Source organism: Mesoplodon densirostris, chromosome 8, assembly GCF_025265405.1.
Source record: "Mesoplodon densirostris isolate mMesDen1 chromosome 8, mMesDen1 primary haplotype, whole genome shotgun sequence".
NCBI lineage: Eukaryota > Metazoa > Chordata > Mammalia > Artiodactyla > Ziphiidae > Mesoplodon > Mesoplodon densirostris.
In genome coordinates, this window is record NC_082668.1 from 46728290 (window position 1) to 46752131 (window position 23842).

The window sequence follows — 23842 nt, forward strand, 5'->3', positions numbered from 1 at the left end:
ACACTTCCTCATCTATTTTAGGTTTGTACTCAAATGCCAACTTCTTTTTTTAAATTTATTTTATTGAAGTATAGTTGATTTACAATGTTTTGTTAATTTCTGCTGTATAGCACAGTGATTCAGTTACACACACACACACACATATACATTTTTTTGGTATTCTTTTCCATTATAGTTTATCACAGGATATTGAATATAGTTTCCTGTGCTATACAGTAGGACCTTGGTATTTATCCATCCTATATATAATAGTTTACATCTGCTAATCCCAACCTCCCAATCCAACCCTCCCCCACCCCCTCCCCCTTTCAAATGCCAGCTTCTTAGTGAAGTATTTTTTGCCAAGCTCCCCCCTTCCCTTTCCCTGCTTTATTTTCCTCCTTAACATCTCTTCTCATTGAATATACTATATTTGGTTTATTTTCTTTATTGTCTTGTTACCCCCAACTGGAATAAAAACTCCATGAAGGCTGGGATTTTGTCTATTTTGTTCACTGCTATAACCCTAACATCTAGAAGTGTATTTCCATATAATAAACTCTCAAAAAGTACTTGTTTATGAATTTACTGAAAGAATAATACAGAAAAAGTGTTTAAAGACATGAATTCAAGAAAACATTTTGAAAATAAAAGAAGATGAATGTACATGTTGAAAAGTCACACCAAGCCCCAGGAAAAATAGGTAACTAACACTGATGTGTAAGTCCTGGAATTTAAAGATAAAGAAAAAAAGAGGAAGAAAACACTGCTCATACAGTAGATTTTTAGAAAACCAAAAATAATAACAAAATATGCCAAAACTAAGAGTAAACATCACATCAATAAATGTAAATGAGCTATATTCAATAAAAAGTGAATGACAAAGCAAACGTAAATATATTGCATACAAGGGACACACTTATCATAACTCTGGGTGATCAGCTTCTAAAGTGAGGTCTAAATGAATAAGACTAACTGACTAACTCTAGTTGTGGGCCTGGGGGGAGGGGGAAAGTTCTAATATATTTTCCAAATGATTGATAACAAAACAACCAGCAAGAAGTAAAATGACTCCAAAAAATTAAAAAGAAAACGATAAGCAAAGCCAAATTAAACATGAGAGCACAAAAGAAAACAAAGATCACAAATCTGATTTTGGACAACATAGAATTTGGGGCAAAAGTATTGCACTTGACAAAAAGGGTATATTTTATAATGCAAAATGACTCACTCCATAATGAAGAAGTGTCACCTGACAAAAACTATAAAAATAACCTTATTTATAAATATCTTTAAAAGATCTTACCTAAAATATTAATAGACATAATAAGGTGGGTTTTATTTGAAAAAATACAGCATGGCAAAGATTGCTTGGTGTTCACACACACAAAAATTTTTTTTTCTTCTAAATCTTTCTGGTACACAAATAGACTATATTTACCAGCCAGAATAGAAATAGCCAAGATAGTATTTATTTTAATATCGTCTCATAAACAACAGGAAGCAACCACATCCCCCAGAGCTAAATAAGCAGTTGACCTGTCTTCCATGTTGTCCCAGGTGATAGTTTTAACAGATAATTTTGTTGAGAAACAGTTTTCCCTTGGTCTCTTGCACTCCTACCAGTATTGGGAGTGTATCGAGATTGTAACAGCTCTTTTACCTGGGCCATTTTTCAGGATTTTTATGTAGCTATCTTTTTTTTTTTTTTGACTGAGAAATAAATCTTCATTTGTTTTTAGCATTGATATTTGGGAGATATTACCACAATATCATCTAGGCTATCCTAGCTAATACCACCTCCTTATGTAACATAAACTCCTCCCCAGACCTTGCCAAACTGGAGCTAGCAAGATTTTGTGTGTCACTTCCTTGAATTACTGTTCGCTTCATTTGCCTGTGGTTTTCCTCATTATAATGCCATTACCCAATGATGTGGGCCCTAGAAGTGGTACATGTGCAAGTACAACTTTTACTCATATCCTAATGCTGTTTATCACTTACTGGATCTTGGCTCATCCTGTTATCATTCTTGAAAGGTGTGGTAACGTCTACCGCCAGGCAAAGAATAGGCTTGCTTACTGGTTGCTACCAAACTGATAGGTTTCTTAAGCTCAACGTTCCTCAGATTTGACACAAACCCAATGTGCGGGTATGAGCTACCTGGGCCCACTCTGTTGCCCTGTGAGGCTTCGGGACAGGGAAAACAGACAACCCTTTGCTGTGCTTGCTCTGGTACTGTCTTGCTCTTGTTTAATTTTGGCACTCATGGGATTGTGGCAGGTTTGCTCTTTGCCATCCTCATTAAGATTGGAGCTCTTCCCTGAGAGTTTATGAGGGCCACTGCCTAATGAAATGGGTATCTTTCTAGCTTCTATATGAGAGAATTAGTCAGTCAAAATGATGTTCTATGAAAAGAGCTTACATATTTGGCAATAACATCCTTGTTTTCAAGTTGAGCAATATCATACAGAATGACAGCACACCGAGAGAGTAGTTCGGGTTCATCAGAAACCAGTAGGTTGATCAAAGCTGGAATAGCTCCTGCTTCTACTAGAGCATGCACTATCTTTGCATGGGTTGAGATATTACTCAATAACCCAACTGTTTTGCACTGTAATTTTATTTTGGAACCTTTTAATAGATCGATTAAGGCAGGAATGGTACCTGAAATGAAAAGATCAAGAAAAAGCATGAATTGTTTGTAAATATTGGTAGTCAATTTATCATGGTAAGATTTAAATAATGTTTATGGGCATTGTCATAAAAACAGTTAGCAAATAATTCTATAAAATATTTATAAAATTATCATTTGAAACTACACAAATGTACTTTTCTGTCTTTTCTATAGTGTAGGCGGCTCTCATTGTTTACACATAGCCGCCCACAATCATACATTTCATATTGGTGATACTAAGTCACCTCTGAAACACTGAATTTTGACTTAAGATCATTGATATATAAATTATTTGAGCTACCATATGGTAGAGTTCAGTTTTGGTTACTGCATCAATTTTTTGTGTGTGTGTGTGAGATAAGTGTTTTTTTTTTTTTTTTTTTACATCTTTATTGGAGTATAATTGCTTTACAACTGCATCAACTTTGTGTGGCAGTTGTCTGTATAATTATTTGAACATTTTATTATGTTTTACCCATATTTTATACAATCAACTGAAAAATGAAAAGTGCTTAATCTAGTATAAAGCAGTCTTAGCCTCATTAATTACAGTTTGTTCAAAGATGGAAATTATTGGGCGTGGTGAAAATAGAAAATATGGCTTCAGTTGGATGCTTGTTACTTTAGTTCAATGTGAAGGAAAAACATTAAAGAGTACACATGACATGCTGGAAATATCATGGGTATAATTAGGGATGTATATATGTATTTAGCTACCTTAAATGAAACCTCCATCATGATTTGTTTATCTGTGGTTCACTTTTTTTGGACAAAGAGCTTTTTGTACATGTTTTTAGGAACATATTAGGGGACTACCTACAATAAATTTTTCATTCATTCAATAAATATTTATGAAGCATCTCATTTGTGCCCAATATTCACATTAGAGTAATGGCTACCATAATGGATAGTGTAGATAGAATATTTCTATCATTTCAGAAAGTTATAATGGGAAGTGCTATTCTCAAAACAATCCTGTGAGGTAGTAACTATTTTATTAATGAGGAAATTAGGCATAGAGAGAGTAAGCAATTAGCCTAAGTTCTAAATGTAGAGCTAGTTACAAACCCAGGCCTGACATTGCAACTGCTATTTTTACAAATAAAGTGTACAAGTACAGAATAGGGATAATTTTTAAGTGAAAGTAAACATAAGGATAGTATGAGGAAGTAATTTAATATAATTTTTAAGTTCACAAACTTTTAGAGAAATGAGATTTATATAGTTTTTTGATCCTGTGCAGCTTCCACTTGGAATATAAAATATAAGGTTTACAGGTAAAGGAAATGATCTTAGAAAAATAGAAAGTTAAAATCAACTAAAAAGTTTTCTCCATAATTAAAAATACATTTTAAAGTGACTGAATAAATCTCTACATAAAATAGCATAAGCAAAAGATAGTTAATAGATTTTGCATCACCTGCATCCAAAATACATTTCCAGTATTCATCATTTGCTAAGCAGATTACTTCTAAAGACATGACAGCCATCATCCTTCATTTATAGCTTTCACACTGCAACATTTCTGGTAAGTTTTCAACAGAAAAATACACATTGTAATTTCATAAGAGGTAATGGAATGATTTATTCTCGTTCTGTACAGGTCAAGTGAAGCCATGAGTTGAGATCACCAACATCACCACCAACTGCATTCATTAAATTTCCCTGTGCATGTGAGGTGCTTAAACGGATTGAACACCCATGTTCTTTGAAGTTTATAATCTATATAATTAGTATTAAAAAATTCTGAAATTTTTTATCTTTGGTCTGAATGACCTAGATTGGCTGGCCACATGGTTCAAATTCACTTGGAAAATAGTATACCTCTCTCTTGCCTGATATCAGTTGTTGAATAAAATTTGAGTATGGGTTTTCAAGGAGAGCAAAGTAAACTACATTACTGTCAATAAAATTTTAATATCCATTAAAGCTTTATACATTTCCTGAGTATGAAGAAGATACTTTTAAAAAATCTTGAATGAACTTATACTCCAGACAGGAAATAATACAAATATACATGATTCTAAACAATATCTCTGGTTCAAGCAAAACCACATAGAAATATCTTTACCCAGCCCCTATAACAACAAATCTGGTCCTGGCTCCTACCTAGCTGGTTCACTCCATAGTACTCTCTTTTAAAATTCAGCTTCCACTCCAAGAGCTAATCCTGGGGAGTTCTAATAAACTCTAATTCTTCTTTTACTCATAGTGGAAATGGGTAGTGTGAGGAGAAAGAGCTATTATAGGGCACGAAGCAAAGAAGCAGTGGCCAGACGCTCATGGTTACGGTTGTGTTCATGTCATTATCAGGATTTCCCAACAATCGTAGGAAGGAGTGGCTATCAAGAATTTTTTGTGCCATCAGGCTATTACTGTTAGGGGCCAGAAGGTCCTACCACTGCATTTCAAATGTGTTAGCCTTTATCAAAAGCAGCAGGATAGCCTTCTTAGTTACCTCTCAAAAGACTAAGATATAATGATATATATGCATACAAATAAACACTGAAAACCCCATCCAGTATCTCTTGGGCTGATATACTTGGAGTGTGTTCCCAGCACCCAGTAAATTCCAAAATCAGGTATTGAGCCAGTTTTGAAACTAGTTACTCAGACTTTGTGCATCAGTAGGTTGAAAATCTTATTTATTTATCTTATCCCATCCTAAAACGAGTTGTTGGGAGAAATGTCAGTTCTCATTCTCCAATTTGTTTAATTTTTCCTTTAGTTTTTTTTTTTTTTTTTTTTTTTTTTTTGTGGTATGCGGGCCTCTCACTGTTGTGGCCTCTCCCGTTGCGGAGCACAGGCTCCAGATGCGCAGGCTCAGCGGCCATGGCTCACGGGCCCAGCCGCTCCGCGGCATATGGGATCCTCCCGGACCGGGGCACGAACCCGTATCCCCTGCATCGGCAGGCAGACTCTCAACCACTGCACCACCAGGGAGGCCCTCCTTTAGTTTTATTAAAGTAATATATGCTCATGATTCAGAGTTAAATGTTACTAAAAAGCCTACAGCAAAATATAACGGTTCTTTACCCCACCCTCTCCACTTTTCTGAATTTCTCTCTCTAGATAGTACCACTTTGGACTCTTTCCCTATACCTTCTGTGATTTACATATCTCCACATTTCTAAATATTTATACACAGTTACCTTTGGCTATTTCAATTTTAGACATCATTGACTGACTTCTTGTCATGGTAAGTGGGAAACTAGCTCTTTCAACACTGCTCTGCCATTTCCTCTGCTCCCCCCCTTCCCTATATTTATAGCTTTTAGTTAAATGAAAATTCAACACTTACATTATAATGCCTATACAGATATTATTCACAGCTAAGTACTGCAGTGTACTACCTTGTGTCTCCTTACTTTTGCTTTTCCTGGAGGTAATAATTTCCTTATTTTATTTCATCTGCTTAGTTTTCTTTGTACCTGTTGGTCATTCCTCCCACACTTTCCTTTTGGTCTGGATACAGTTTCCATTCTGGGACTTCCCTTTGCTGTCATCTTTGAAATTCCCTTTGCTTTTCTCTTGGGTCAGATTCCCAGTTTCCTGTTAGTTGGGGAGAATCCCCGCTTTAGATCTTTAGGTCTTTCCTGGTCAGCCTCTGCAGAGAGCACTCCTGACTGGCACTGCCAGTTCTCCAGCCAGCCTATTAGGGATTTATGGTGTGAATCTGAGATGTTCTCAGCTTTCCCAGAGTTGGCTAGGAATGATTTCTCTGGTCTGCTAGGTCCTAAGACTTGCCTGTCTGTTTTCAATATTTTATTGCTTTTTCCTGTTTTCCCTTCAATGCTTGTTTGCTGCTATTTAATCTCTACGTAATTTTAGTAGGGTCTTGAGAGGGAGTAAAATTAGATGTGTACATTCAGTTGGCCAGTAACTCTTACCTGTATAATATTTCTGGCTAGATTGAATATAAATTGGCGGAAAAAACCTCAAATAGAATTTTTCACAAAATATTATCAAAATATGAGGAAAGATGTTGCTGAATCTGTCTCTAAAATTAGGATGTGAGGAATGAATTGGAAGGAATCTTATATTTTCCACTCAAACTTTATTTCCTACCTCTTTTTTTTTTTTTTTTTTTTTAATGGAGCCGAGGATGGCTGGACTTTTGGAGAAAGTTGGAATAAAAATAAATATAATTGTGTGAAATATCATCTGGGTTATTATTCTTTTACTTTAATTTAGAAATAAAACTACTTTTACACACACAAAAATAGTCCAGTATTATTTGTATTTCTGATTTTAACTCAAAATATGATGCGTGCTTTACTTTGTTTTATTTCAGAATAAGTACCAATAATTAAACTGAATCATGATCAGAACATTTATTTATAAAGAGATTACGTGTTCTGTACTCACCTACCAAAGTTTTCCAAACTGGGAGTTCAGGAATATTTAACTCTATTACATGCTTGAGAACCTCCGTGTGAAAGGTTAGCACTGCTAAATGAATTATATTATTTCCTTTAATATCTGTTTTTCTCCAGTTAGCTCCAAGAGAAAGTAGGTACTGAATAGTGTCCAGTGCTCCCGAAGTGGCAGCAAGTAACAGTGGAGTACACTGATTCCTAAAAACCAAGGAATATGTCATAATAATTGAGCACACACATAGTGTCAAATTTACTTCTTGTAAAACTATCCAAATGGCTGTTGGAGGAAGTCTGATTTATACATCATCTTCTCTTCCTTACATAGTGTTGTTCTGTATATTCCCCATGTCAGTAGATTTGCCCCCCTTGCCTTGGCTACCCCTACCCTCCCTCCCAACTTGATTATCATGCATTACAATTTGTTTGGAAGTTGATAATGTATAGAGTTCTTAGACTATACTATCTCATTGGCTCCCTACAATTCTATGAGTGAAGCAAGGCAAGTATTATCAGCCCATTTTACAAATGATGAAACTGAGGCTCAAGTAGTGCTCCAGCCCATTTCTTTTTTTTTTTTTGTTATTACTTTTTAACATCTTATTGAAGTATAATTGCTTTACAGTGGTGTGTTAGTTTCTGCTTTATAACATAGTGAATCAGCTATACATTTACATATATCCTCATATCTCTTCCCTCTTGCATCTCCCCCCTCTTGCATCTCCCTCCCACCCTCCCTATTCCACCCTTCTATGTGGTCACAAAGCACCGAGCTGATCTCCCTGTGCTATGCGGTTGCTAACCCATTCTTTACAATTCATGTCCACTTCTCAAATCCTAGCTTCCTCAGTGTGGCAGAAACTAACAGTTTTTCTCAAAAACCCACTATCTGCTTTTTAGATGGTGAAGAGTTTTTGGTTGGGCACATGGCAGTCCAGCCAAATGCTACATTTCCTACCTCCTCGTATAGGTAGGTATGGCCACATGACTGAGTTTGACCTGTGTGATATTAGTAGAAGTTACCTGGGCAATTCCCTAAAGAGAAATGGAGTGTGTCATTACTTTTCCTCTCTCTTTCTTCTCATGGCTAGAATGCAGGCATAATAATGAAAGCCGGAGTTGCCATTTTGTACCAGGATATGGAAACCACATGTGAAGAAGCAACAAGAGGACGTCTGGGTCTCTCATATTGCCAAATCATTATGCCAGCCCTCGACCACCAACCCAGACTTCATGAAAAAGAACTACGTTTATCTTTTTTAAACTACAGGTATTTGGGGCTAGCTTTGTCACAGCAACTTCAACTGTATCTTAACTAACAGGTCTACTGACTAGCAATGTCACCTTAAGCAACTTGGGTTACTTTCTTGTCGGTAAAATTATGAGAGTAACAAAAATCAGCTGACAGTTTTGGTGTAAGGGGTGAATAAGGTGCTCATTAGCACAGTCTTCATACATAGTCCCCCTGCCTTTTTTTCACATCACATTGCCTCAAACACTACTTTTATTTTTTATCCTTATACCCATGCCTTCTTCTCTTCATGAAGCCCTTTTCTCTTGCTGCCTGTCCTTGAACGCTCACCAATATCCAGCTGGCCCCAAGCTTCTCCTCTTTTTCCTGGGCCCAGGAGAAATTCATCCTTTACAAGTAAACATCTCTTCATTTTCTCCCTTTTCTACTCTAACAGGAGTGTTCTCCTCCTGTTCCTGTCTTTCGCCTACTCAGTGGTAGGAATAAAGATAACTCTGGGGCTTCCCTGGTGGCGCAGTGGTTGAGAGTCCGCCTGCCGATGCAGGGGACACGGGTTCATGCCCCGGTCCGGGAAGATCCCACATGCCGCGGAGCGGCTAGGCCCATGAGCCACAACTACTGAGCCTGCACGTCTGGAGTCTGTACTCCGCAACAGGAGAGGCCGCGATAGTGAGAGGCCCGCACACCGCAATGAAGAGTGGCCCCCGCTTGCCACAACTAGAGAAAGCCCTCGCACAGAAACGAAGACCCAACACAGCAAAAATTAGTTAATTAATTAATAAACTCCTAGCCCTAACATCTTCTTAAAAAAATAAAAATCATACATTGGAATATCGCCATTAGAATGTGTGATTTAAAAAAAAAAGATAACTTTGACTTCTAACATCATCACTCTGATATTCCTCACTTGAAAAATATGTTAGCAAGTTATATTATGACCCTTTCCAGTTCCACACTGCCACCGCCCCCTGCCAACTGGGTCCTCTTCCGCCAGTCTAGCTCATGTATTGGCTGCCTCGCCAACATGCCTCCTTCCATTCAGCACCCATGCTAGCTACCATCTGTGTCCTGATCTCTCAGGTCCTTGTCATACCTTCATTTGTGCTCCACATTCATACGCACCAGCCTGGTCACACTCCTCATTGGCTCCACATAGATCTCAACCTTGGTAACTGTCTTCTCTACGAATCCTTTGCTTCTTCCTTAAGTTCACAGATAGCTTCTTACTTCTACCTCTGATTTTCAATTGTTTGACCTTTTACAATCCACCCAGTCTTTTAGCTCCCTTCTGCTCAAAGACACATTGTCAAAATATGACAGAACTAGGAACTGAACTCAGGTCTCCACATTCCATGGCTCTTTCCAGAATCCATTTGCTGGACAATCTATTAGCCAGAGACCCTGGTTTCCCGAAAGCTTTTCCACACACATCTCTGCCCCAACCTAGGGAGGATTTATTTCTACACTGAATAATAATCGACAAGTTATTTGAAGACCCCAAAATATCTGAAACTATGCCTAAACCAAAATAATAACCTGGTATTTAGATTACTAGCCAAGAATGTACCCTCAGGAGAAGGTTTACCTCTACCCTAAAGGTTGCTAAATTGTGAAACAGAATACCGTTTGGGATGTTTCCCTATTGCAAAGTTATTTTCTTTTTTTTAATGTCTTTCTATTCTGGATACAACTAGGTATTTCCTCTACTGTCCACTGTCTATCCACCTTGGTCTGGAGCCCTCAGGCTGCCTCCTGGTTGTATAAGGTCCAATTTAGAACAACTTTCTCCTCCCTTGTCTCATGCTTCTTCCAGGACACTAAGTATCAGTAGTTAACCTGATAAACTAATCTGTAGAACCACACCTTTGGGAAAAGGTTAGGAAAAACTTCCTAGGGCTTACTCCTTATTCTTCCAGAAAATAGGCATAGGTTAATAGAAGTTCCCATTTTTATAAATTCTAAACATAAGTGGTAGGAGAAGACAGTGACTAGAAAGGAGAGCAGAGTAAGCCCAACATAGCCTTTCAGATCAATCATAACAACTAGTCCTTTTAGTGTGTTTGGGGCAAGCCATGAAAGCAGAAATTTATATTTTTACAAATGCTTAATAACTTACTCAGCTGTTGCCTCAGCTTCTAGTAAACTAGGATCCTTCCTACAGAGAACAATTATGATGCAGATATTGTCATAGAAAGCAGCAAAGTGAATTGGCATCCAGCCTCTTTTTTCAGAAAGTGTGTAATCAGCTTTGAAATAAAGTAGACAGGTGGTTGTTTCCAGTGAACAAGCCTGTGCTGCCAGGTGTAGAGGTGTTGGACCTAGAAACGATGGACAATTACTTCAATGGTCAAAGAGCTAACATTTCTGAAAAACATGCCTTTTTAATGTCTGACCACAGAGTTTAGTATTGTGATATAAAAGCTCCAGGAAGATCACTAAAAGGATTTACTTAGGCAACTCCATACTTTATTTAACTCAGGATGTCTGACCATTAAAAATAAATACTTCTTTATAAGTTAAGAAGAATAAATAGCACTGAAAATATTAAATATTTGAAAAATTAAGTCAATGTATAAAAGTCATAAAATAAACTATTTCTTGTTTAAATTATTTTCCATTTTATTCAAATGTTTTGTAGTAGGAGATAAGGTTCTTTAAAATTGAAAAAAATATGCTCATAAAAGGCTTCTATGTCACTAAATCCAGTGGGTGTTTTTCAAGTCTCATCTTACTTCTCAAGTTGAATACTTCTTCCGTTTTAAAAAGGTTTCTTCCCTTGGCTTTTGTGATATGAGACACTCTTATTTTTCTCCAACATCTCTGGATACTTATTTGCAGTCTCCTTTGGGACCTTTTCATTGTCCTGATATCTAAATGAGCCTTAAGACTTTTATCTTCTCAATAGCTTCATTTACAGATCTATAAGTTGATGACCCCCAGCATTATGTCTCTAGGTCTGATTTCTTCCCCAAACTCCAGATCTATCATCTCAGTAGGCATCTCCACACACCACTTCAAACTTGTCATATTCAAAATGGAACTCCTGTCTTTTCCTCTTTCATCGCCCCCTAATTCAGTGAAGGATGTCATCGTCCAGCCAGTTCTACAAACCAGGAACCTGAAGGACCCCTCTCATTTCATCTTCATAACCAGTCCCCATCACCAGGCCTAAATATCTCTAGAACATAATCTTTACCGCCATTACCGCCCTACTTAAGGCCATAATCACCTCCAAACTGATATCCCCACCTTGTTCTTGCCCTTCCCAATACACTTTTTCAAAATGTAAATCCGATCTTTTTACCTCCTTGTTTAAAACTCTTTCGTGACTTCTTGAGGCCACCTGATCATTAGTACAGGAAAAGGATGCACTGGCTCCAACTTAACCTGAACCATCCCCCCTCCAAAAAGGAAAAGGAAGGAAGGAAGGAAGGAAGAAAGAAAAAGAAAGAAAGAAGAAAGGCAACATACATACCTTGTTCTCTTTATTTGGGCCTTCTTGTAGCTCCTCAAATGTAGGGTGACCGACCGTCCAGGAAAGTACTGGTCTATGCCTGTTGCCCCAGTATAATTATTAATACTGCCCTTCTATTTTCAAACTCCCTGATTTGGATGATGAATTATCCGGTCACCCTGGGCTATTTCTGCTGTCTGAAAGCTTCCTTCTCCCAAACAACACTTCTCTGACTGGGGTCTACCTAAGTCTTATTTATTCATCAGCCAAAATGGTATTTCCTCAGTGAAGCACTGTTTTGCTCCCAACTCAGAAAATTCCAATGGCCTCCTGCCTGCCTTAGCAGTCTAAGCTCTATATCATAGCCTTTGATAATCTATAACATCTGACCCAAATCTATTTATTTAAAATTACTGCTTAGTCTTCCAGCTTCTGGTCTGGCATGTAAGGAGCTTAAAAGTCCCCAATCCATCCTAAAAGTAAGAACTTGAACAAAATGAACAACTCTTTTCAGATCCATTAGAGAAGTGAGGTCACATGGCAAAAATGCTGCTCCCAAAACTAGAGAGATAGACAGGCAGATACAGAGAATCACAACTTACTGGAGCAGAAATTCAAGAGAGAAACCTCTATAGGAACCAGTGGCAGGGTCAGAAAACCTGAGTGTAATTGACAAATTGCTGGTGGCTCAGTGTGGACAAGTCTGATAGTCAGAAACTCCAGGGGACCCAGTCATAAGAGGCCCCCATGCTCTAGAGAGTTTTATCTCCAGGACCTCGACCAGGTCCTCACAGTTAATATTGAAGAAATACCCCCTTGTGCTTCCAGCAGGGGAAAGGGGAAAGGAACCATTTGGAAATACACCAAAGCATCCTATTTTTCTTAACAAGGCCAGTCGGTCCTCAGGAGAAACTATTTTACCAGAGCCTAACCTGCTGAGGTTTTATCGGAGCCTAACCTGCCTGGGGGAAGGGAAGTACCCAATTACAGTCCCCTTCAGCCATCCTGATCCACCTAAGGGGCAGGCAGGGACTGAGAAGCAAGTTGAAGTTCATGGTTCAGGAGCACAAGTTCCCCAAAAGACTGAGACCTAATCATAGGACTACAGAACATTTTGGTTCATTTCAATCAATGAAACACAATTAGCTCAGCAGAAGAAACATATCAAAATGAACTGAAGTTTGTTTGGTTTGGTTTGGTTGGTTGTTTGTTTTAAACAATGCTAACCTCCCCATTGACCCTCTCCTTCTCTTCTCTACCTTCCTTCAAAAAATATTTCATCACAACCCAGGGGCAGGAATACTATTCTTACAGCCCCCCCCCTTACTCCTTTAAAGTGTGTTTAATAGTAATGCAGGATCTCAGCTCTAAGCCAGCCCTCTGAATCAGTCTGCATTTAACAAGATACCTGTGTGATTCCTACATACTTGAAAGTTTATCCAATAATAGTGGGACAAGATGTCTCCCCTTGACATATGAAATGTCTGATATTTTGGTTGTCACATTTGGGGTAGGTGTTGCTACTGGCATTTAGTGGGTAGAGGCCACGGCTGCTACTAAACATTTTACAGTGCATAGGATAGCCCCTACAGCAAAGACTTATCAAGCCCGAACGTCAGTAGTGCTGAGGCTGAGAAACACTGTCCTAGTCATGCTTGAATCATGGAAGTTCTGGAGGGGTTTATGTAGTCTGAAGAAATTATTCTCGGGTAGAGAAAGAACCTTGGTCTAAAGAACAGATGCTCTAATGGGACCTGAAAGCCATTCTTCTCTTTTCCCTGAATTTTCCCTGAACTTCTATAGTACATCACTGTATATTAATAATGCCAGTGATTATGAAATGCTACCCTGCATTCATCCATCATGCATTCACACAGCAACTATTCCCAACTACCTATTAATGCCAGGCTTTCTCCTGGGCACTAGGACACTATGGCAGAGTAAACCAAATCCTTGCCCTTATGGACCTTATATTCAATTGAGGAAGCCACAATAGACAAATAAATAATATTATACAAGGTAGCCATAAGTAATATTTAGAAAAGAAAAAGGGAAAAAATAGAGCAATAATGCAGGAGGTGTACTATTGTTACTCAATTGCAAATTCCTACAGGGTAGGTGGGCCTGTAGATAAGCTTTCTTTTCCCCCTCCAGGCCCACTCACCTCCCTCTAAGGCCCTTCCTGCTCTCTGCCTCTGCAGATTTTGCAACCCCTGTCCTTTGGCTTCTTGTCAGTAACTGCCAATGGGGAGCCCAGGCAGGAGACTGGAGAAGGAGGATGATGAGGTCAGGATACTTATCCTCTCTGGTCATCTCACGTTAGCTGTTCTTCCACCAATGGAAGGTGGCTGGTTTGCATAACTATTGCCCTCCCTTACAAAATTCAGGTCTTTGCAAATGGTTTCTTTAAAAAGAAACCCTCCTTGAATTAGCCTATATAGAGTATGAAGGTATAGCCTTTTAGATATAGATATAGAAGGTGTATCCTTTAAATTTTTTTCTGTTTTCATCACACACAATACTTAGGTCAAGTCTCTCACCTCAGCAAGAATGACTCATTCCTCAGACCTCATAGATTGTTAATGTCACTAGATGGCAGCATATCTAAATAATATTAACTGCTCTTTTTTTAGGCATAAAACCCACATTGGGGCCTGATTTTACAAAAATAATTAGAGATAATTTGCAAATTCCAAGGTTAAAAAAAAAGAGAACCATCCTCCCCAAAACTTAAGAAAAAGATGAATAAATAATCATGGGTAGAAAAAATGTATACTTCAAAATGTATATAAAAATCATTTTGTGTTATTCTCAGGTGACAGCATTTTGAAGATTATATACTACAAGAAAAGTTTTAATATATAAAATTTTTAAAATGCACCAAGCATTTTACTTATGTCTTACCATTTCTTTCTTTTTTCATGTCTAGTTTTGATGACTCTGTTTTAAAAGGGAATACACATAGAAGTATGATTATTAATATGCAAACTCTACTCAGTTCTTAGCAAATGGAAATCTGTGTAGTCACAGGATGAATGAGAAACTTTAATTACCAATGGGTTTTTTAAACCAAAAACACTTAAAATAAAACACATCTTTTAAATAACAGGCCACCCATTGCATTTTGACTGAATTTTGCTCTATTTTAACTAAGTTCATTGTGTACTGAATATTTTAATTAAGTAACAGAAGCATCTTAATACCCAAACATTTTAATTATACTGATAGAGTATGAAATTTATCAGTAGTCAATAGGATTAAAGCAGCACATTTTGTGTTGGTGTGAAACTTTAACACAACCTCTTAAGGCAGCAAGTTAAAATATAAAATTGCCATTTCTTATTGCCAATGTTATTGCATTAGCTATTCTCAACATTTTATTTCCCTCTTCAGTTGTGGAGGGCTTCCACTTTATTTTCAATTTTATTATTTTTATACTGGTTAAATTTATTCCAATGAACATATAAATATGTATGTATATCTACAATAATAATCAAGAAAATTTGCTTTTCAAAGTTTAAACCAGGTTAGCCTTAAAGGGGTCATTAATCCTAAAATTACGATTATAGAGGAATTTTTTGTTATTAAATATAAGTTTATGTAGTATGAAGAAACTATTACCTGGTTAAGAGCCTGGGATAAGAAATGGATGTTCTGCTGGGATCTCTATTTATCTCCCTTTTCTCAGAATTTCTACAGTACATCACTGTATATTAATTAATTATCAAAGGCTACCTTGAATTCATCCATCATGTCATTCATTCAACAAATATTTCTCAAGCACCTACCAATGCCAGGTTTTCTTCTGGGCACTAGGATACGATGGCAAACAAACTAAACCAAATCCTTGCCCTTCATGGAGCTTATATTCAAATGAGGGAAACACAATAAACAAATAAATAATATTTACTACATAAGGGAGCAACAAGTGATACTTAGAGAACTAAAAGGAGCCTCTCTGAGATAAGTGAAACAAAAACCTCAACTCTACTCTAGGTTCCAATACTAAATTTTAACCTTGTGCTAAAATCAACATGCATTCCTAATGCCGAATAGGGGTAAGTAAAAGAAAAACATTTTAAGATTTAAAAACTTTATGGTACCTTGGCTAAGTATAATAAAGCATCTCTGGTTGACGTTGAAGTTGGCATTGCACAGTTGACATATGATTGGAACTCTGTTGTGTAGAGCAGCTTGATGGAAAATAGCATAACCTGCCTCATCTGAAACATTGATCGTCGAACTTGAAGTTTTACGGCTAAATGTATGGAAAACAGCAGATAATCCTCTTTCAACAGCAGACTTCATACCAAATGGGATACTCTAAAATTATTAGGAAGGCCAGAATTAGTTTTTTCAAAATACACCTAAAGTTTAGTTAAAGGAAGAAAAGTACAATGAAATATATTAATATAATCACATGATTGGTGTGCAATCACAGTAGAATTTTCACAAGATCTGTGGGCAAGGAAGTTGTTAGAGCTATAAAGAAACATTGAGAACTTTAAAAAATATTTTGGGGAAGTTTTTTTTTTCCCATCCTTTTTTTAAGGGAGAAGTTGTAGATCTTGCTTCTCTGGAGACAATTAAAACAAGGAAACAAGTATCTTTCTGAAATATTTAAAAAGCAAATGGACATCAAATTCCTTCTCTGATTTAAGAACAATCTAATTTAGAAGTCTAGAGACTTGAAATATATAGCTATAGGAATACAGTTTGTCTTCTTTGCTCTATGTCTCAAAGTGGAGAGGTGAAAATGTTACACTCTTCTTTTAGATGTTCTGACTACTCAGTTTTTTTTTTAACATCTTTATTGGCATATAATTGCTTTGCAATAATATTTTTAAATTAAACTAATAGTTTATCAAAGCTTAAAATTTGTGGACATTAAAACAAATAAATGGTAAGTAAATGCCAATGTATCCTTTGAAACTGGTGAGCTCACCACTTAATTTATCAGTTCCAAAAGCTGTCAGTCAAGGCATATTGAAGCAGATACAGAGGTTTGATTCAGGATGCCAGGTTTGCTCCTTCGATTTAGTCCCCACGACTGAAGCCTGCCTTTGCAATTTACTAGCTGTGTGATTTGGGAAAGATCCTTAACTCGCTGCATGTCAAATTTCTCATTTGTAAAATAGGATTGATAACAATAGTACCAGTGTCTTGAAAGAATTTGTTTAAAGAATTTATAGTATTTGTATGCCTGGCATACAAAATAAGCACTCAATAGATATTTAGCTGTTATTAAGATTAATCACAATTCCATTCATAAACAGGTTGTTTTGTAACCTGGCCAGAAGTTTGTAATCCAGAATTGTGGAGCTTTTCAGCTGCTAAAATGTGGAATCTTAATTGCACATTGAAGACTTTATTTAAACCTATGATAAAAATTTGAGACATATACTTATTTATAATTTCTTACACTAAATTATGTTGTAATCACTGAAATACCTTGCATTTCATAGCTTTTTTGAAACCAAATTTTTTCTTAAATTGTTCATGCAATTGAGCATCTGTCAGTGGAAGTCTTTTCAGTCTCAGATTGTTCACTATTTCATTTATGGCTCCCCACCACCGTGTCTTATATAGTTGCTGATAGAAAGTTTCAAGTTCAAAACTGATCACATAGTAGCTATTAAAAAAAATAAAGAAAACAATTTAAGTCTTTCTGACTTGGAAGTTATTTATTACTTTTTTCTATGCCGGCAAAACTTTTTCTATAACAATTACAATTTTCTATAACAAATACAAATAGTTTAAAGTGTACTTGATGGTATTTTAATGACATGGTTATCAAGTGTTATTAATCAGGTCTTTTAGAACAAGTATCTTCTCCATACTGACCTTTTTAATTGACTCTGTCTTTCCTATACCACTGACTAGGGGCACTGCCTAAAAGTCACCAAAAGTCCTAACTCTGGTTGAAAGATTTCTAGGTTTACCTTCTAACCATCTGCTTAATCTCCTCTTACAAATTTACTTTTTAATTCCTTTAATCTAGTTATGTCTACATTTGCTTTCTCAAGAGTGTATCGTGAATCTGATTTGGAATGATGTTTTGGGTAATGGCTGCTTGACTTTTACTCACTGCACAGTGGGCTAGAGAAACCCCAACCCACCAGGTCCTTGAATCATAGGTAGGCAATAGGCCCAGTCCTCTCTCACTCTGGAATGAAAAAATGACAACATCTTGAGTGGCTCTGTTCCCTGGGGTTGCTTATCATCACAGGTAAAGGAAAATGGTGGCCTTCCTCCACTTCTGCCACGAGTTACCTTTCCCCATTGCCAGATTTCAGTGGTGTCTCAGCTGCTGTCCCCACCTCTGCCAGTGGGAAGCCTCTTAATGTTACCTGGGTTTCTCCTCTAAAGGCAACTACTGATTGCTGTAAAAAACAGTATTCTTGACAGTGGTAACCCCCTCCCATGGCTCTTCACTTTGCTGCTCAGGGACTATTACTTCTCCTAAGGATGCTGAGAAGTTTTTTCCATTGTGCTAATTTCCAGGAAAGTGAGTCCACGACTCTCTATGCTAAGGAAACTCCTTGCCCAGAGGCTGAGGTGGAATCACGGGGCCCCATGGATCAGTTAAAGGAAGATCTTAGGAAAACACTCTATTATGAACCGATCAGGGGCTAATACCTTCTCTTCTTTGACCTTTACTTCAATCCCAGTTTTCTGAATATAACAGACCTCTGCATAGATGGAGACATATTTGAGGAACTGTTAGCATTTATTTGAGGCTATCATTCTTCATATCCACCATCTTCTTCCCCCAAAGGAAACCAGACTATGAGAATATAAACTAAAGGCTTCTTTACCCACACCTCTCAGGTATAGTGCCAGGCCAGGTGGCGGACTTGCCACTTTGTCCTCCTTCATCAGTGGGAACTTGCCTAACTTACTAGACTCCAGCCTCCGAAATTGAGGAGCAGGTATTCTGAATCCTACCCAGATTTGAAGGCTTTCAGATCCTAGTGGTGATAGGCTAATGGGCCTTAAGGAGCTATATGGATCAGACTTGGATACTTGATTTGCACTGGATGACTAAACTAAATTTCTGGAAGAAAACGGCTCACCTTTCCTTGGTATTATACACACTGATAAGAGTGGACACCATATACAGATACCCCAAGTCCCATAAGACTGTGTCCATAGATCTAGGCATGAGGGATTACACTAAGGATGTCCTTTGGTCTTTGGCTGGCCCAGCTCTACATCATCTTGCTCCAAGAGAATCCCAGTGTCAGAAACCTCTGTCTTTTCATGTACTTCTATAGGGAGCTGGCTCTGGCTGTGGGAAATTGCTATGGAATCAGAAGCTGCTGACTACATTTGGAGCCCTGGTACTCAGTGATGTACTCCCAGATCACTGCCCAAGCGATGAAACAAACTTATGAATTTAACAAATACCAAGGGAGGGCAGGCTGATTTCTTTTAGAAATTTGGTCTCATCATCCAATACCAATCAAACATCCAAAACCAGCAGGGAGCTGTCCTACCCTAGAAACTGGAGAAGAAACTGGTGGTGAAGATCACTGTCCCCTGAAAAAGTCTCTGACCTCAGAATTTTGTGACCCACCCCCCCACCCCTGCAAAGTTGGATACACAACCTGTGCATTAGGCCATCACTGGCCCACACAGAGATGATTACTGGAAGCACAGAAAGCCCAGATGGCCAGCACTGTGAGTGAACCCTCATCCAAGTACTGCATAGTGACACACCACTGTTCTTACTCAAAACTTTAAGTGTAGGCATCAGCAGGGGCTTTAGCGGAGCCTCACTTTTAAACAACTCCCTCCATAGTCTTCTGCCTGGGCATCTGCACTCAGCTTAGGGACTGCAGTAGGACCCTCTAACATCACACTTCCCTGACACGCCACTGTCACGTCAAGTTGACTTCTGACGTGCCTCCTAACATCCACAACAGCATCATGATACTGGTATGCTCTCCCCCAAGTAGGACATTTTAGTATCAGTATCAACTCATCTATTTTCTCCAATCATTGTCATCTTAATAATTCATGAGTTCTTCTACTTTCATGGACTGCCAAATCCTGGGTATCTGACTGTGGCTCCTATTTTTTGATGTTGGTATGGTGGAAGAATACAACCTGAGCCAAAAATGAATCTAGGACTTAGATGTTTCCAAGCAGGGCAGGAAGGCAAGTGGAAATGATCCTATTTTCATTAGGGACCGGGAGTCTCCTAGGAAGTAAATCATTCTGAGGAAAGAGAACATCACGATACGAGCTCAGCCCAATAACAGTGCCCCTAAAAGCAAAGAAGAGGGGAGATTTTGAGATGGTATGTTTTCAATCATTCAGATTATTCTCTGGTCCAGGACCAACAAAGAAAGAAGATCCCTACATAGAAAGAAACAACTGTAAGAAAAATGACTGAAAGAGCTGTTTTTGCACCAAATTGTTAGGGGCTCAAGGCAGCAGTTGTTTGAAACCAATAAAATTGGGTAAGAAATTATCTTTATGTCATTGAATTGGCTTCAACACATCTCACATTTGATGCGTGCTATCTACCAGACATTAGGAGGAGTCAGCCCAGGGGTGATGCCAGCTCTGTAACCAGAAGCAGCAGTGTCAGAGACAACAGTGACATCAGTATCAAGTTGCCTTCTTGGGGCTGTTGGGCTCTGGGGTTCCAGCAGTGGATCATTACAGGGAGCCCAGGCAGGAGAGGAGGAGACTGAAAATATGTCATAGTAGCTGAGAGTGCTGTCCACGGGCATACAAGATTTCTAGAAATAATTCTGTGGGGGTAGATTTTATAGGGAACTGAAGGTTCACTGGTAATTGGCTCAGGAGCCAGGAAAATTCTACTCCTCCTCTTGTGGTTTTCACTTTTACCCCATGCTGGCTGGGTCTGGGAAACAAGCTTATGCTGGTTTTGAAAGTCTGAAAATTCAAATCCATCCGTCTACAATTGGCCAACACTGATAACCAAATGCTGTGCATTCGTCAGAAACTAGAGAAACAATTCCACTATGAGATCCCACTGCAGTGATATGACTGGATCCCTTAGGGTGCAATGGCAGGGTGCTTACACCGACCATACTCCTTCACCCACAACAACTTCTCATCCAGCACAGCCTTCATTCCAGCTCTTTCCCTGCGTTTCCAGGATCATTCATGTCCCACTAGACACTAGAACCTGGGAGAATAAACTTTTGTTTAGAAGAGCCTCCAGCTTGGCAAGAATCGTACATGGAGTATGTCTACAGGTGCTAGGTCCCTCAGAGATTCCTCCTCCAGGGAGATGCACACCAACTGTCCATTCCAGAGGAGTGAGATCTACTTCTTAGTTCCCTTCAAAATCATGGAGGCCATTAGCCACATGGTCTTTGACTTTAGCTCTAGTACCTTGTGTGCAACCAGGCAGTATTCAGTGGGAAGATCCACCTTTCATCTTTTATCTGCTTCTCCCTCTGCCTTATTCCTCTTATTTTCCTCACTGCCATGCATCTTGAAAGAAATTTATAATCTTTGTCTTTACTTCTTCACATCCCATGAACTCTCTCTGACTTTATCCTTCAACTTATTACACATAGCCTTCTATAACCACATCTTATCAAGTCATTGTCAAATTTAGAGGGCTTTCTTCAGTCTTAAATCAACTTGGCCTTTTTCTCTCTTGAGTTTGATGCTTTTAACTATTACCATATTTTAAAACTTCTCCCGTTTGGCTTCCATGCTATCATACTTTCTCGTTTCTCCTCTACCTCTATCATTTCTTCTCAGTCTCTTTTGCTCTCTCCTCTGCGACTCCCCACCCCCCTTAAAGGTTTCTATTCTCCAGAGTTCCTGACATGGCCCTAGCCTCTCAACTACTTCCATGACTTTAAGAAAAACAAAACAAACTACAATATGCTTTAAAATCTCAAGTCTCTACCTCCAACTCAAATGTTTCCTCTGCATTCTATTTCCCTTATTTACAAATTTCAGTTTCCAACCTGTGAAAATCCAAGAACATACATAAAAGAGCCTAAAAATACTGAGAGAAGCATGGTGCTCTAAGAGATGACAGGCTTAACAAGACCCAGCAGAGGAAGAGGATTTAAAATCATATTCCTTACGGAAACAAAGGGGTGTATGCTGAGTCCATTGCTTTTTAGTGGGCCCATAGGATTTGAGCCCCACCTCCATCCCCATTTAACCACTGTGTTCACTGTAAGAACAAATTACAATGTCTAGGGGCTTCTCTGGTGGCGCAGTGGTTGAGAGTCCGCCTGCCGACGCAGGGGACACGGGCTCGTGCCCCGGTCCGGGAAGATCCCACATGCCGCGGAGCGGCTGGGCCCGTGAGCCATGGCCGCTGGGCCTGCGCGTCCGGAGCCTGTGCTCCGCAATGGGAGAGGCCACAACAGTGAGAGGCCCACGTACCGCAAAAAAAAAAAAAAAAAAAAAAAAAAAAAAAAAATTACAATGTCTAAGGATTATTACACAGAATGTATCAAGGTGTATGAAGTAATAAATATAACATTTAATACTTTGCAGAGTCCGTAGTCATTCACGGGGGTTATCATTGTTCTAGGATCTCCATCCTGAGGTTTTAAGTTAGCCTTTGCATTTTGACACTTTCCGGTTTTCTGCTTTCAACAAGTTGTGTTACTGTGAATAATTACTATAAGTTCCTTACCTTCTTCCATTTAATTTCATGATTGGTATTGAGTAATATTCTTTGTATCCTGAATCTTCTGCAAATGTATTAGCAGCACAATCCCGTATTTTTTCTAAATTGTTCTAAAATACAAGTTATGTTACAAAAAAAAAAATCTTTAAACAAATCTAAACAATTATAACTTATTTTAGATGAAATTTTATACCTGTAAAGGACAAAGTTTTAATAAAAAATCCCAAGTGACCCTGGTAATAACTGAATATATCCAATCCCTAATTTGGATTAGAGAGGAAAATTTTTTAAAAAGAATATAATATGGAGAAGGAAGAAAAACAATGACAATTGAAATGTATTATGTTTTTCAGATGAATTTTGTTCTCAAACTCTAGAGGATCTCTGTTCTAATACTAATTTTTGAGAAAAATGGAAGAATATGTAGTTAATGTTCAGGGATCTCTACTGTATTCTTCGCTTAACTATTCTAGGGCAAATGTGGTCCATTAGAAGTCTGTAAATTCTGCAAGGATGATAGTTGTGCCTAGCTTATTTATCATTTTATCTCTGACATTTAACACAAGACCTTAGATATACTTGCACTTAATTCATATATGTTATGTAATGTTTGAAGAAATTAGTGAGTTGTAAATATAATCATTTGGAGAGCTGCCTAGTGCCTGTACCAACAGAGAATCTTTCTGGTTGGAGAATAGGATAAAAGGATAATAGGATAAAATGACAAACCATTTCAGGAACAATAATAATTTAAACCTTAAAATCTTCCAAAGCATTCTCAATTGAAGGAGTGCTGATATCAAATTCAATTCCTCCATGAACATGAAAATACTGATCCTCTTTGTAGTGAAAATTCTGGCATTTAAAATCTCGTCCATAAATAAATGGAGGCAATTCTCGCTCTGTCTTGACCTTGTCATCTCCAAAAATGAAAACAAATTTTTGTTTAAAAATTGAATAACAGCATATAGGCAATCATATTTTTGAGGTCTAAATTCTCTTTCTCATAAAGTGAAAAAATTCTATGTGAAATGGAAATCTTGGCAATTACAGTCTATTTATTCATGCTCTTAATGTATATTTTAAATATTAAAATATATTTATATCATACATTTTGGTCTTATTTTGTAGTTTCATTGTACAGACGTTTCAAAAGAATAATCAAAACATTATTTTACTTATTGATTACTACATATGAGCTCAAGACTAATATTTTACTCCCAATTATCAGGAAAGATTTGAAACTCTGTGCCGTGGAGAATCTTTAGTTAAATAAACAAAAGTTACCTGAGCTAGTTAAGGAAAAGAGAGACACTATAAAGAAAAAGGTGGGTATCTCTCACATGACAAAAATAATCAGCCCATTTTTCTGGAAAGTAATGAAGCTACACATATAAAATTTACTTTGAAAAATAATTTTCTAAAATCCTGGCAAGGATTAGGTTTAGTCAATATTTTG

General features: G+C 37.8%; 1 protein-coding gene across 1 annotated transcript in view; it reads right to left on the bottom strand.

Moving 5' to 3' along the window:
• The window catches only part of ANKAR (ankyrin and armadillo repeat containing), a 65646-nt gene that overhangs the window by 33670 nt on the left and 8134 nt on the right, over positions 1 to 23842 (bottom strand). The window contains 8 exon segments of the mRNA XM_060105726.1: positions 2405 to 2646; positions 4077 to 4181; positions 7025 to 7233; positions 10401 to 10602; positions 15842 to 16061; positions 17190 to 17370; positions 22390 to 22493; positions 23140 to 23303. Coding sequence (XP_059961709.1) covers positions 2405 to 2646; positions 4077 to 4181; positions 7025 to 7233; positions 10401 to 10602; positions 15842 to 16061; positions 17190 to 17370; positions 22390 to 22493; positions 23140 to 23303 — 1427 coding nt within the window.